Source organism: Pleurodeles waltl, chromosome 11 (assembly GCF_031143425.1).
Source record: "Pleurodeles waltl isolate 20211129_DDA chromosome 11, aPleWal1.hap1.20221129, whole genome shotgun sequence".
Lineage (NCBI taxonomy): Eukaryota > Metazoa > Chordata > Amphibia > Caudata > Salamandridae > Pleurodeles > Pleurodeles waltl.
In genome coordinates, this window is record NC_090450.1 from 753,229,191 (window position 1) to 753,242,213 (window position 13,023).

At 41.2% G+C, this 13,023-nt stretch overlaps 1 protein-coding gene across 4 annotated transcripts in view; it reads left to right on the forward strand.

The window, feature by feature from the left end:
* The window catches only part of TAOK3 (TAO kinase 3), a 1,041,334-nt gene that overhangs the window by 314,164 nt on the left and 714,147 nt on the right, over positions 1 to 13,023 (forward strand). For all 4 annotated transcript variants that reach the window (XM_069214478.1, XM_069214480.1, XM_069214479.1 and 1 more), the window contains one exon: positions 10,521 to 10,622. In XM_069214478.1, coding sequence (XP_069070579.1) covers positions 10,521 to 10,622 — 102 coding nt within the window. The remainder of the gene's footprint in view (positions 1 to 10,520; positions 10,623 to 13,023) is intronic.

Here is a 13,023-nt window from a genome sequence, read left to right on the forward strand (position 1 = left end):
ACAAGGTTCGTAAAGGAGATTAGATTATTGAAAGTACACGTTTAAAAATGGTCAAGGAATGAAATGAAAACATGTAGAAATGATTTTCCACTGCAATATACACAGCAAATATATGTATCTGTATTACAATGCAAAGCAAATAATGAATTAAAAAATGCATCACCATGAGGCAAGGGCAAATCCTAATCAGCATCCAATCGCCAGATCCCAGAATAGATTGTGGAGAGTGAGATCATTTATCCTCACATAAAGGATGACACTCCTCAGTGTCCTGAGCATGTCCGAGATCTGAGTCACTTCCCGATCTATCTGGTATCGGCCTCTTATACTTTGAACAAACAAGAGAGAAGAATTATAGAAACTCCCTCTGACTGCATAAGTTTATTATTAAACAAAATGCTAGTTATTTTTGGTCAGCTTTGAAAAGAACACGTCGGGAATTGGCCAAAATCCTAAGGTGCCCTCTATCAACACAAAACCGTTCCCTTCTATCCTAGTACATTGTTATCAGCCTAAGCCCTTGGTGAGAAAGAACACACAAACACGTGGAATAAAAATATGAGCACATTGTATAAAATACTTGCAGCTTTTAACATGGCGTTGGCTAATGCTAAAATAAAGTCAATAGGAAAAATGAAGTTGGTGGTCACTAAAATGACGGCGTGCTGCTAGGCTAAGTGCAACGTGGAGTCAGTGGTCAAAACACAAATAACATTACAGTAGGCATGGTTGGCTGAAAGTGACTTAATTTCGTCCTGCAGTCTAAAATATTAGACATGCATTTTGATGGGAGAATTTATTTGGCAAGCACGTACATGGCGCTTTGCGCACCATCAAAGCTGATAGAGATACTGCACGCTCCTTGGGGATGTTTCTGCAGCAGCATTTTCACCCTTTTCTTTGAGAAAGAGGACAATACAGTCAACAACTTCCTTTTCAGTCCTATAGATACCAACCGTATTCACGGCAGGGATACCGGCCAGAATACTCTGGGCTGCAGTCTTACAGAGGCTCCAAAACTTCTACATATGCAAGACAAACTGCGTGGGGACAATCCCCAGCCACAGGAATTTCCCAGGACACCTCTAAGAGACATTGACAATCTTCAGGCTCCTATCACCTCTCTACGTCAAAACCACTAGCTGAGCCATTACCTCTTCACCTTTTACAAGCAGTGGGACCACATCACTTCAGATAGATGGGTGTTTGATATCATACATCATGGCCACAACCTGGAATTCATAAAAAAAAAAACAATCCTCCTCCTCATAAGAGAAACCATCAACTTCTTAATCTCTTAAAACAGGAGATAGATATACTTCTGAAAAGGTGGCTGTAGAGGTTGTTTCTTTGCAACAACAAGGAAAACGTTTTAATTGAAATGTCTTTCTCATCAGAAAAAGGTCTGGGAAATGGAAACTGGTCATAGATCTTCAACAGCTCATTCAATATATCAAGAAACAACCGTTCTGGATCTTGCCCTTCCGGAAATCTTACTGCTAGTCAACAAAGGGGATATCATGACATCGCCCGATCTCTTAGACGCATACTTTCACTTTCCCATCTACATGAAACATCCTCATTTTCTCAGGTTCGAGGTGACCAGATGCCACTATCAATTCAAGGTTCTCCCTTTTAGCCTAAGATTAGCCTTCAAAGTCTTCACCAAGTGCATGGCACCAGTTTCTGCTTTCTTACAAGGATAGGGACACCAGGCATTCCCCTTTCTAGATGACTGGTTGAGAAGGGGCCTACATCTCTGAAAAAGGATCCATCACAGCCTGTCAGCATCTCTTTCAGTCTCTGGGAATCAAATTGAACACAGAAAAACCCTCCATGACTCCTTCTCAATTGGTAGTCTTTCTGGGGGCCATACTAGACACCACGAGCACCAAGGCATTTCAGACTATGGAACGAGTTCAAAAGATAGTAAAGATGGCCACTTTCTTTGCAAGAAAAAAGTATGCTTCAGTAAGACTGTTAACATCAGTGCTGGGGATGTTATCTTAATGCATTACATTGATACTAAACTGTTGCCTGCACATGAGACCCTTATAGGAATAATTGGATGCAAAGTGGGTGCAGGTAAGCGGTTCAATCGGAAACATCATCCGCATCACTCCTACAATGAAGGAAACTTTAGCATGTGGGGAAAGGAAGTGAGCATTACGCCGGGTCTTTCTTTCGAAGCACCTCAACCAAGCTTCATAATGACAATGGATGCGTCCCTAGAAGGTTAGGTAGCTCACATTCAGGAATTGGAGCTGAAAAGGAATCTCAGATGCACATCAATCTCCTAGAACTCAGTGCAGTTTTCTAGGATTATAAGTATTCCTGCCCAGAATCCGCAAGTCCTCAATCCTCGTCAGGACAGACAATACTACCACAGTGTTCTGCCTAGCCAAACAAGGGGGCACAAGATTGAAAAGCCTTTCTTCTCAACTCCAGCTTATATGGAAGTGGTTGCTGAAAAACGGCATATCCCCTGCAGGTGGAACATGTACCAGGTGTCAACAATGTCTGGGCGAACTCTCTCAGCAGGACATCCAGTCAATGCCACGAATGGGAACTAAATCAGGAGAAGTCTCGAATTTTACAAGTGAGGTAACCCAAATCTAGATCTCTTCGTAACTTTGCTAAACAAAAAAAGCACAAGTTTGTGAGCAGATTCCCTCTGAGGGGCTTTTGGGAGGATTGCTCTTCAGATCTGATGGACAGGGATGTTTGCCTATGCATTTCTACATTTCCACCTGATACCCAAAATGAAGAATGAATCATGCCATCTCATTCTAATAGCTCCGGCATGACTGAATTCACAGAGCTCATCCTCCTGTCACTGTGTCTGCCAATTTCCACCAAAGAAGAACCTGCTGACAATGAGCAACGGCAAGGTCTTGCATCCTCAAATAAAATCTATCAATATCAATAATAAACTTAATTTTGGCTGTAAGCCATAAAATTATACAATAAGACACCATATCATAAGTATGCAGTGAATCAATTGTAAAAAGAAATGAACAAAGAGCACCACATTATACATTAAAAAACCCTGAATAAATTATAAAATGACATGCTTATTTAAGCAGCTCAAGCCAAACATTGATCTTAAAAGCTTAAAATTATAAAATATTAAATATTAAGATATAAAAAAATAATAGGCGGTAAGTCTTAGCTCCAATCTGTTATCAGCTGCTACATTAAATAATTCAAATCTAAAATCTACTTGTTAAAATACACAGTTATAACAAATCTCTGGTTCTTATAGACCATGCACTTTGCAGGTATCTCCCGATTGAGAAAACTATCTTGTCAGTTGTATCAGTTATCAAGAGGCGTAATGATGTATTACATTCCCTTATCCCCATTGACCTACATAACGGAACAATCCACTTCTTCCTGGGGGCCAGATATCTAAGGCAAAAAAATATAAAATGTGCGAGTGACTCTGGTATCGCTTGGCAATGATGACAGGAAGTCTGATTGCGATCCTCCACTCTCCATCTCGCAGTAAATGTCTTGAGCGGAAGGATCCCTAGTCTAAACTTAATGAAGAGGGTTTTGGTGTAGGGAGGATTTACATTGTCCATGTAGGCCTCGAAGTTAGGGCTACATTTGTGGTCCAAAAACTGTTGGGTCCGGCTGCCCTGGTTTTTAGACCAATTTTGCACCAGAATATTCTCCCAATAGCACCTGTTTATACGCTTTTTTACTTCCTTAGTCAAGTTATGGGGATCTATCCACACCTCCTCCATTTTAAGGAGGAGGATTTTACACATGTCTCTAATGTATCTGAGCCAGAGGATTTTTGATACACAGTCACCCACAAGAAACTCATCTATTGCCATTTGGAAGGTGGACAAGTGCTCAAAAGTCCAGAGACGGACCCAGTACATAAGTGGTCTTAAAGCAATTTCATTATGAATCACATTTAAGGCTAGGTCTAGTCTGAGGGGTACGAGGGGGGTACTGATAGGCAGCCGCAAAAAATTACGTAAAAAGCGGTCTTCTACCGTCGTCAAGCACCTTGAGTCAGTGTGCCCCCAAAGCTCGGCACCATAAATTGAAGCTGCCACTGCCGCTGCTTTGTAGACGGTGATGGCGGGTGAGATCTCCCCTTCCGAAATATTAGCAATTTCCCTCCCTATTACTGTCTGAGAGCTGACAAATTCTTCACAATCTGTGCCGACCACTGTTGATCATCTCTTAGCCTAAGCCCTAAGTAATCAAATTGACTAATTCTCTCTACTGGGTGGCCTGCTATGGTCATTGTCACCCTGAACGATTTGTGCGGATTAAAAGCCATAAACTTTGATTTAGTTGTATTTATTTCAAGTCCTCTACTGGAGCAAAAATTGTAAAAAGCGTCCAGTTTGTTTTGTAGGCCCATTGGCGTTCTCGAAATTAATAAAGTGTCATCAGCGAACATTAAAATGGGGACAGAGGCTCCAGCTAACTTTGGAGCATCATGGTTGCAATGTAACAGCTGGTCCGCCGCACCGTTGATGAAGAGATTGAACAGTGTTGGGGCCAGAATGCACCCCTGCCTGATCCCCCTGTTAACAGGTATAGCTTCTGTTAAATCACCACCATGAGACCAGCGTACTCAAGCGAAAGTCCCCTCGTGTAAATACCTAATCAGTCTTAATAACTCTCCATCTAGCTGGTAGCTCTCCAGAACATTCCACAATACATCTCGTGGAACCTTATCGAAGGCAGCTTTTAAATCAATGAAAGCCACGCAAAGGTGGCTCTTATTAAGTAACCGGTATTTCCAGCAGAGAAGATTGAACCTGAACACCTGATCTATTGTACTCCATCCTTTCCTAAATCCTGCCTGCAAGTCGGAAAGGATATGAGAATCCTTTATCCATGCCTGTAATCTGTTCAGTACCTGCTTGCAAAATATTTTTTGGCTGACATCAATTAGGCTTATTGGCCTCTAATTTGTAGGTTCTTCCCTTGGCCCTTTCTTGAAGATGGGGACTGTAATTGCTCCTTGCCACGTAGGGGGAATTCCTCCACCCCTCAGTATCTCATTACTGAGCGCATTTAAATATAGGGACCAAGTTATCGGTCGGGACAGATATAGTTCACCTTGGAAACCATCTAACCCAGGGGCCTTCCCTTTACGTACTGACTGGAGAGCCAAGGTTGTTTCTTTTAGAGTGAAAAGATCCAGACCAAATTTAGGTAGTGTAACTGTCCCAGCAATTGGTGTATTGGCAATAAGTGGTTCATTGGGTTTTAATGAAGGGGCAGTCATATAGTCAATTTGAGGCTCTCTATATAAATTTTTAAAATGTGACACCCACATTTCTGGCTGGATTACGGGATAGTTCTCCACGGTTTGGGAGCTGCTTTTTCCTGACCCTAGTTTCCAAAACAGTTTAAGATCCTTCTCATGGAGTGCATCCACCAGCCCATTCCAGTATTTAGTTTCCCACTCTTTTTTTGCATTTTTTAGTGTTGCTTTGTATGCAGCCCTGGATACTCTTATCTCTCGACCAATTCTTGCCTTCAGTGCTCCCAATAACTGTATTTTGGCCTGATGACAGGAGTTAGAAAACCACCTCGATGTTCTAGCCCCAGTCTCTGTCTGCCTCCTTACTACCTGAAAGTATGGTTTTAGCCGATTGGTCAGGATGCTATGCAAATTAATCAAATCCACCATTTCAAAATCAGTGTGTTTCAAGGGTGAGAGCGTTGATGTAACTATTTTATAAATTGATAACTGGAAATTTTTATCATCTTCCACCAATCCCGTTTCACATTTTTATAATTATTCGTCATAGTTAGAGCATTACCCACTTTGTCAATGTTTTGCAGCTAAATAAAGTAGTGGAAAAGGAGGTACTCGGAGCTTGATGATCACTATCGTTACGAGGGAGAACAAGCATATCGATGAGAGATTTCCAGAGGGTGTCATCTACTAGGACATAGCCTAAGTGACTTGAGTATGGGCCTCTCCTGTATGTGGGCAACGCAGGGGTATCTGACTTTGTGTTCCCATTTACTATGCTTAACCCCTTTGCTTTTATTAGGTCTTCTAGTAGATCTAATGCTCCCCCTACTTTCTTAGTTGTGACCCGGACCGGCCCCGATCTGTCCCATGGATCTGCAAGTTGAGTTCCTTTTTGCTGATTGTTGTCTCTGCAATTCAGGTGCATATTCAGATCTCCTGCAACGATTAAACCTTGTCCCCCCGGTAAACAGTTCAGGAGGTCTGTTAGCATACCTATCAAAGCAGTCTGGGACCTTTGGGTGCCAGTTCTAACATATATGTTTACAATTACTATACGGACGGGCCCCCTTGGGCTGCTAAGTTTGACCTCGACAGCTAATATGTCCCTCGTGGGGGTTGTTAACTCCTTTACCTTTGGGAACAAATCATGTTTTAGCCAGATTATCAAGCCCCCCGATGCCCTGCCAGATGATGATGGAAGCGCAATCTTCTGGAAGGTCCAATAGCCTACTCTATTAATCGCAGAGGAAGCCCATGTCTCCTGCAATAAGATAATATGATGTTGGTCTATGAGGCTGCACCAATCAGGGTTAGCTATTTTCTGAAGCAGACCTGCCACATTCCAGGACAGAAACTTAATCAATGAGTCAGATCCATCCCCCATATCTTGCAACTTCTCTCTGTTTCCACTTAGGTAAGCCGTTGCTCCACAAACCATCTCCTCTACTTGGTCACTGCAATGTGCTCTTGGCTGTGCCCCCAGGATGCACAATATCTGGTTACTTGGTATAGAGGGGTCCAAAGCCATTTTACTAGGTGTGCCGTCTCTCCCAGCCTTCACTATAGGGGCTTCATGTCAATCTATAGTTGAGGTTGGGCTGCTCCTATAATCCCTTCTTAGAATGCGTGTGCTCAGAGGCAATGGGGTGTTTCATATCTCTCTTTAAAAAAACAGATTAGCCAATGATTGAGGGATTTTTTGGGCAAGCGACATTTGGGATGAAGTCCCGGGTCTCAATCTTTGATCGAGTGCCAAAAGACCCTTTACTAGGGTCTGGCTGCTCAGCTTCAGGCCTATAAGGTCTGTTGCTGAGCATTCTTGTGAGTATCTCTGGACAGTAACTGTCATCCCTTATAATGGACCTGCACTTCTTGACCCCCCTTATCCAATGGATTACTTTGTTCTTAAGGGAATCCCCTTGCTCTTTCTGACCATAGCTTAGCTTGGGGACATTTGTCATATATATATCATAGTGGCTGTGCTTAATCTGGCTTGGTGGGGCACTTCGCAGAGGGCCTGTGGAGCTTTTATCTAAAGATTTGTTTCAGTGCACCTCGCAATTTGCCCTTTTGTTCTGATTTATATCGTGTTTGTTTAAGCCAGCCGGATCAGGAAGTATACTTTTCCCCCCATGGTGGATCTGTATTGCCACTTCGTCCCTCTTTCCCCTGTATACTCCTGCCGTGGATGTTTCGACTTGTTGAGTTTGCCTAGATGCGGGGCTAGGCTCGGGTGAGGATTTCCTTATGCCCCCAATTACGATGGATATGCTGTCCAGCTTCTTTTGTATCATATGGCTAAAGGATGTGAGGTACTCCCTGAGGCTCCAAATTTCAGCTCTTATTTGTACTAGCTGTGCCTCAACAGGGTGGTCCCTCTTGAGTAGCAGTAGGTGTTAATAGCTCCTCTGTCACTCTTGGCACACTCCTCTCTGAATCAGAGGGTGCCAAGCAGGCAAGAGGTGAAAAGTTATTATCGCAATTTATAAGGGGGAAAACACTACCCGGCTGGCTAGACAGGCTCAATTTAGAGCTCTCTATTGAGTTGGTTGAGGTTTCTACTGTAACAGGTTCTGAATTAGATCCTTGTGTTATGGGTAACGGGAGTTCTCTATTCACTGTGGCAAAAAAGGATTTTATATCATTAGTGACAGCAGTAATCCCTTTCTTAAGGGGCTTAGATGGCTTGGTGGCCAACAAACTTTCTACTTCTTCTATTAGATCATCGATTTGGGTCAATGTACAGTTTTCAGCGGCATGTCACGGTATTTTCTTTGCCCCTCCAAGCCCAGTGGGGTTACTGCTGACTTTTCTTTTCCCCATCCCAGTAAGTTGTTAAAGTTCCTCAAATTGGATGGGGGCAGAGCCACTTTTTCTTTTTTGGGGTGAATCCCACCCCCAACCCTCACAGGTGGAATCCGACCTTTCAGATACTCTGAGGTATTGTTTGTAGGGAGTTAGTCCCACCTGCAACAGTTGAATACAAAAACCAGCGTTTTATATTGTAGGCACAGCAGAGAATATTAAAAAAATTGAACCTGCCCCAATAACTATAAATAAATGCTGCTGTTGCAATTTACTTTGCATTGCCTAGAAGTTGGGCTCGATCACGAGGCAGCAGAAAATGGAGAGGGAATCACCAAGAGACTACCTTCTGGCGGCCACGTACCTGTGTGCCACCCAATCCAAAAGCCTCTGGAGAGATGTCAGGGTGGGTTCCCTGCCCTGCCTCTTCCTGGCAATGACGGGCCCGGCCATTGGCGAGCGGGAGCGCAAGCAATGAAATTTAAAGGGCCCCGGGCTTCTGGGCTGCCCCTCCTCTTCCGGCTCCAGTTCGCGCATCCCGCGAGCGGCAGCGCAAGCGATGAAATTTAAAGGGCACCCGGGCTGCCCCTCCTCCTCCGGCTCCAGTACGCGTGTCCCGCGAGCGGGAGCGCAAGCGATGAAATTTAAAGGGCTCCCGGGCTTCTGGGCTGCCCCCTCCTCCTCCGGCTCCAGTACGCTCTCAATTTGTCGGCATGGCACCGCTCGACAATTAATTTTGATCCCTGAGCATACCTACAGAGTGCAAACTAATCTTGTAACAGTCAAGAGCCTTTCCTACGTATATGTTTTATGTGGCAAAATGGAAAAGATTCTGCTGCTGGTATATTAAAAATAATAAACACCCGTTAAATTCTTCTCCAGAGCAGTTGTTACCATATCCTCTTCACCTGGCGAAATCAGGCTTGGCTCACTCTTCTATAAAGATGCATTTGGCACCGATCTCCAGGTTTGCAGAAGGAAGGGCGAAGTTTCACTGTGGTCAGCGGGACTAGTGAAATAATTTATGAAGGCTTATTCGGAGCTTTTCCACCAATAAAGCCTTCTGCAATATATAGGCAGCTGAACACATTTTTTTCCCAGCTCATGAAAAAACTGTTCGAACCGATCCATGAAGCGGACATGAATAATATCTAATGGAAGACAGCACTACTATTGGCCCTCGCTTTGGCCAGGAGAGTCAGTGAAATTCAGGCTTTTATGGTCACTGAGCCTTTTTTACAGTTCAGGGAAGATAAGTTGTTAAGGACAAACCTTCAGTTCATACCTAAGGGCTTACGTTCTTTCCACTCAAATGAGCTTATTGTTCTTTCTGTCTACTTTAAGAACCCTTCGTCGGCTGCAGAACGGGCTCTTTATTCACTTGACATCAAATGATATTTGAAATTCTACATATACAGAACAAAGACATTTAGAAAATCGTATCAGCTCCTCATGTTATTTGCCAAACCCAGGAATGGATGCACACTTTCAAAAAGCAGCATAGCCCATTAGCTATCAGTGGCAATAGCTTTTTTCCATGAACAAGTGGGAAGGCCACTATCCACAAAGGTTGCTGCACATCCCACCAGAAAGATGGCTACCTCTAAAACCTTGTTTGCCGGGATATCACTGATGGACATTTGCAGAGTAGCAACAAGGTCGAATGCACATACTTTCACAAAACATTATTGTTTGGATGCCAGATGGAAAGCAGATACCATGGTGGGACAAGAGGTTTTGCATCACCTCTTCCATAAAGGTACAGACTATGTTTTTTTCATTATTTAATTATAATGTTTTTCAGATAAGGTGTTATTGCTAAATCATATTTTGTTTTTAATTATGATGTTTGGTAGTTATATTTGAGAATTTCACCTACTCCTCCACTGTTTACTATATTGCACTGCTCACTACTCTGCTTCAAGCATATGAATCTGTGAAACATTCAATACTAGAGAAAAAAACAAGTTGCTTACCTGTACACTGTGGTACTCCAGTATTGATATATTTCATAGATTCCCATGTGACCCGCCCACCTCCCCGTTTTAAGCTCACCAATTCTGTACCTCGTGCTTAAAATCAGAGGTAGAGTAGCTGTCCAGGGTTTAGCCTCTGACTGGCTAGAGTTTGGTCTATTGTAACAATGTGAATTGGATAAAAATGTCAATTTATTTTCCTATAATGTTAATACATTTACATTGTACTGCTTATTTTGAATATCACCATGAAAGCAGGGAAGATTCAAGCTTGTGAATCTGTGAAAGACATCAGTACTGGAGAACCACAGTGTTCAGGTAAGTGACTTGTTTTTTCAGAACGGGAATAACTAATAAGGGGTACTGAAATACAGTTTAGCATGAATGACAAACATACATCTCTCTTTAATTTGTTTGTTCTACATTTGTTTTAGTTCTTGTATTTGTCATTTTTACCATTTTAAGAAAAATCTGATGTCTCATCTTCTTTCTCATAGAAATGGCAGGACATCATAAAAGAGGTGAAGTTTTTACAGCAGCTCAAACACCCCAACACCATAGAATACAAGGGATGTTACCTTAAGGAGCACACGGCCTGGGTAAGTGTAGTCAAGACTGACTTGCATTGGGCTGATCTCTATTTAGAGTAACATGTTGGCAGAAAACAATGGATGTCTGAGTAATTAGTAATGGATGATAATAATTCAGGAATTTCACCCACAACCTTTTTATTTGCCTCCATGTAATGGCTCAAGTGTGATCGGACAGGTATACCCATACGTGTGTTCTGTGCCCATGATAGCAAAGCTAACTGAAAAAGTGTATATAGTCAGAAACCAGTCTGGGGTTGATTATGTTCTTATCTGGAGGAGACCTGACAGTTCAGTGGGATTCTTTATTGAAGCAGGACCACGGCTTATTTGAATGTGGCAGGTCCCTTTCGGGAGTGGCATAGTTAGAAAAAAAAATGATAGGCTAAAATCTGTTCCTGAGCAATTACTAGTTTCTCCAGATTAAATCAAGCATTCCAGTAGCCACTTATTTGTTTTTTTACTGGTGGTATTCGCAGCATCTCTTTTTCTTCTAGTCTGTTTTTGCACTTTTGCAGCATAAGATGCAGTATGGTGATAAGATGATCATCATCACCCCCTTCACCTCATTTGTAACTGTAGTAGTCTTTAGTGTATTTCGAAATTAACATGTTGAACTTCTGTTTGAGTAGAGTTTGGATATTATCTTCATACTATGTAGGCATTTGAGCAGCTTTTTTGGTTTGGTTTGGGAGATGTATTGGTGATAAATCATTAAAATATTTTAATAATTTACTTTTAAAAAATAAATGGTTTTGACTAATTTTCTCTCCCTTTGAACTTAAATCTGTGTGTTTTTATGTTGCTGTTCTTAACTTTACAAATCACAACAGTACAAAGCAAAACATTGCACCTGTTTCAATGTTACTCTTTTGTATGCCAAATACGACATATGTTAATGATTGTTTGCTAACACTGAGTTGTGAAAATAATTGCATGTTTTTCTTTTATTGTTCTTTAACTGTTTCTTTACTAACAACTACTAATATATACGGTTGCCAGTTGTATTGTTAACAGGGAAAATTTGCATGTATTCATAGATTCCTTGGTAACAGGTTGTGCTATTGTTCAGTTTGGATACAATTGTTGGAGAGGAAATGCTTTGGTTGCATCAGTGGAGTTCCATATGGCAATTCTGAAAGATAGCACACTTGTTGACTCGCAAATTGGCATGTATCCATAGATTCCTTGGTAACAAGTTGTGCTATTGTTCAGTTTGGATACAATTGATGGAGAGGAAATGCTTTAGTTGCATCAGTGGAGTACCATACGGCAATTCTGAAAGATAGCACACTTGTTGACTCTAATCATTTTCTGTGTAATGTGTGACATCATGTTCAAAAGGTCTACAACACACATAAGACCATTGATAAAAAATGAACCTAAGCTCATTGGCCCTTCCCATGTACTATATTCTTCAACATTCTCCCCTAGGTAGTTCCCCATAAACAATGGATCATTCTAGCCAACAAATATTTTCCAGTTCCCTTGAAAATATAATATTTTTTCTTGCACTCTTTAAATAGCTTTCAGAGTTCATGGTACATACATAATTATTTATCTCCTAAGGCATGTTGTATTGGACAATGAATTTCCATGTGCAGTATTCCATGACACTTCTCACTCATTTTTTTACTATTGTCCGTGCATATCAAGCGTATTCTTCTTGCTACATAATTTTGATTTGAGTTTATTAGCCGTTTGATATAATTCCAATAAAGCAATACAAACTTTTCATATACATATTGATGAAACATACACCATACCACTTAAAATAAAACTCCAATTACTCTAAAAACATATACATTTATAAAAACAATATATAAGTAATATTTTCCTGCCCAGATATACTAAATTTAGCCTACTGCCTATCATATATGTTTTAAGAATTGCAATCAGTCACATATTTCAACAAACATCAATTATCTTCATGAAGGGAACCGTTCCTTTTAAACAGGCACGCTCTTCCATAGTAACCCTTATCTCCAATATATATCAAAGAGACACAATAAAGTGTATCATTGTTATCATTGCTAATTTCAATTACATCTATGCATAATAATGCTGCAATAGTGCAAAATGCAATATTTACGAAGTGCAATTAAACAGAATTGGCATTCCCTTGTGTATGGAACCATTCCTTTCATACAGAATAACACCATGGTGTAATCTACCGTACTAATATATTTGCTCAAGAATGCTATTATGTAAAAAAAAAAAAAAGGAACCCAAAAGGTACCATTGCTTTTATACGGAATAAAACCATGACATTGTAGGTTTGTGCAAACGTGGTATGATCATGCAAAAATGCTGTTATAAAAAAGGACCCAAAACAAACCATTGCTTTTATACCAAATAAAACCATGGCAATATAACATAAAAGTATATTTGTGCAACAATGCTGTTATAA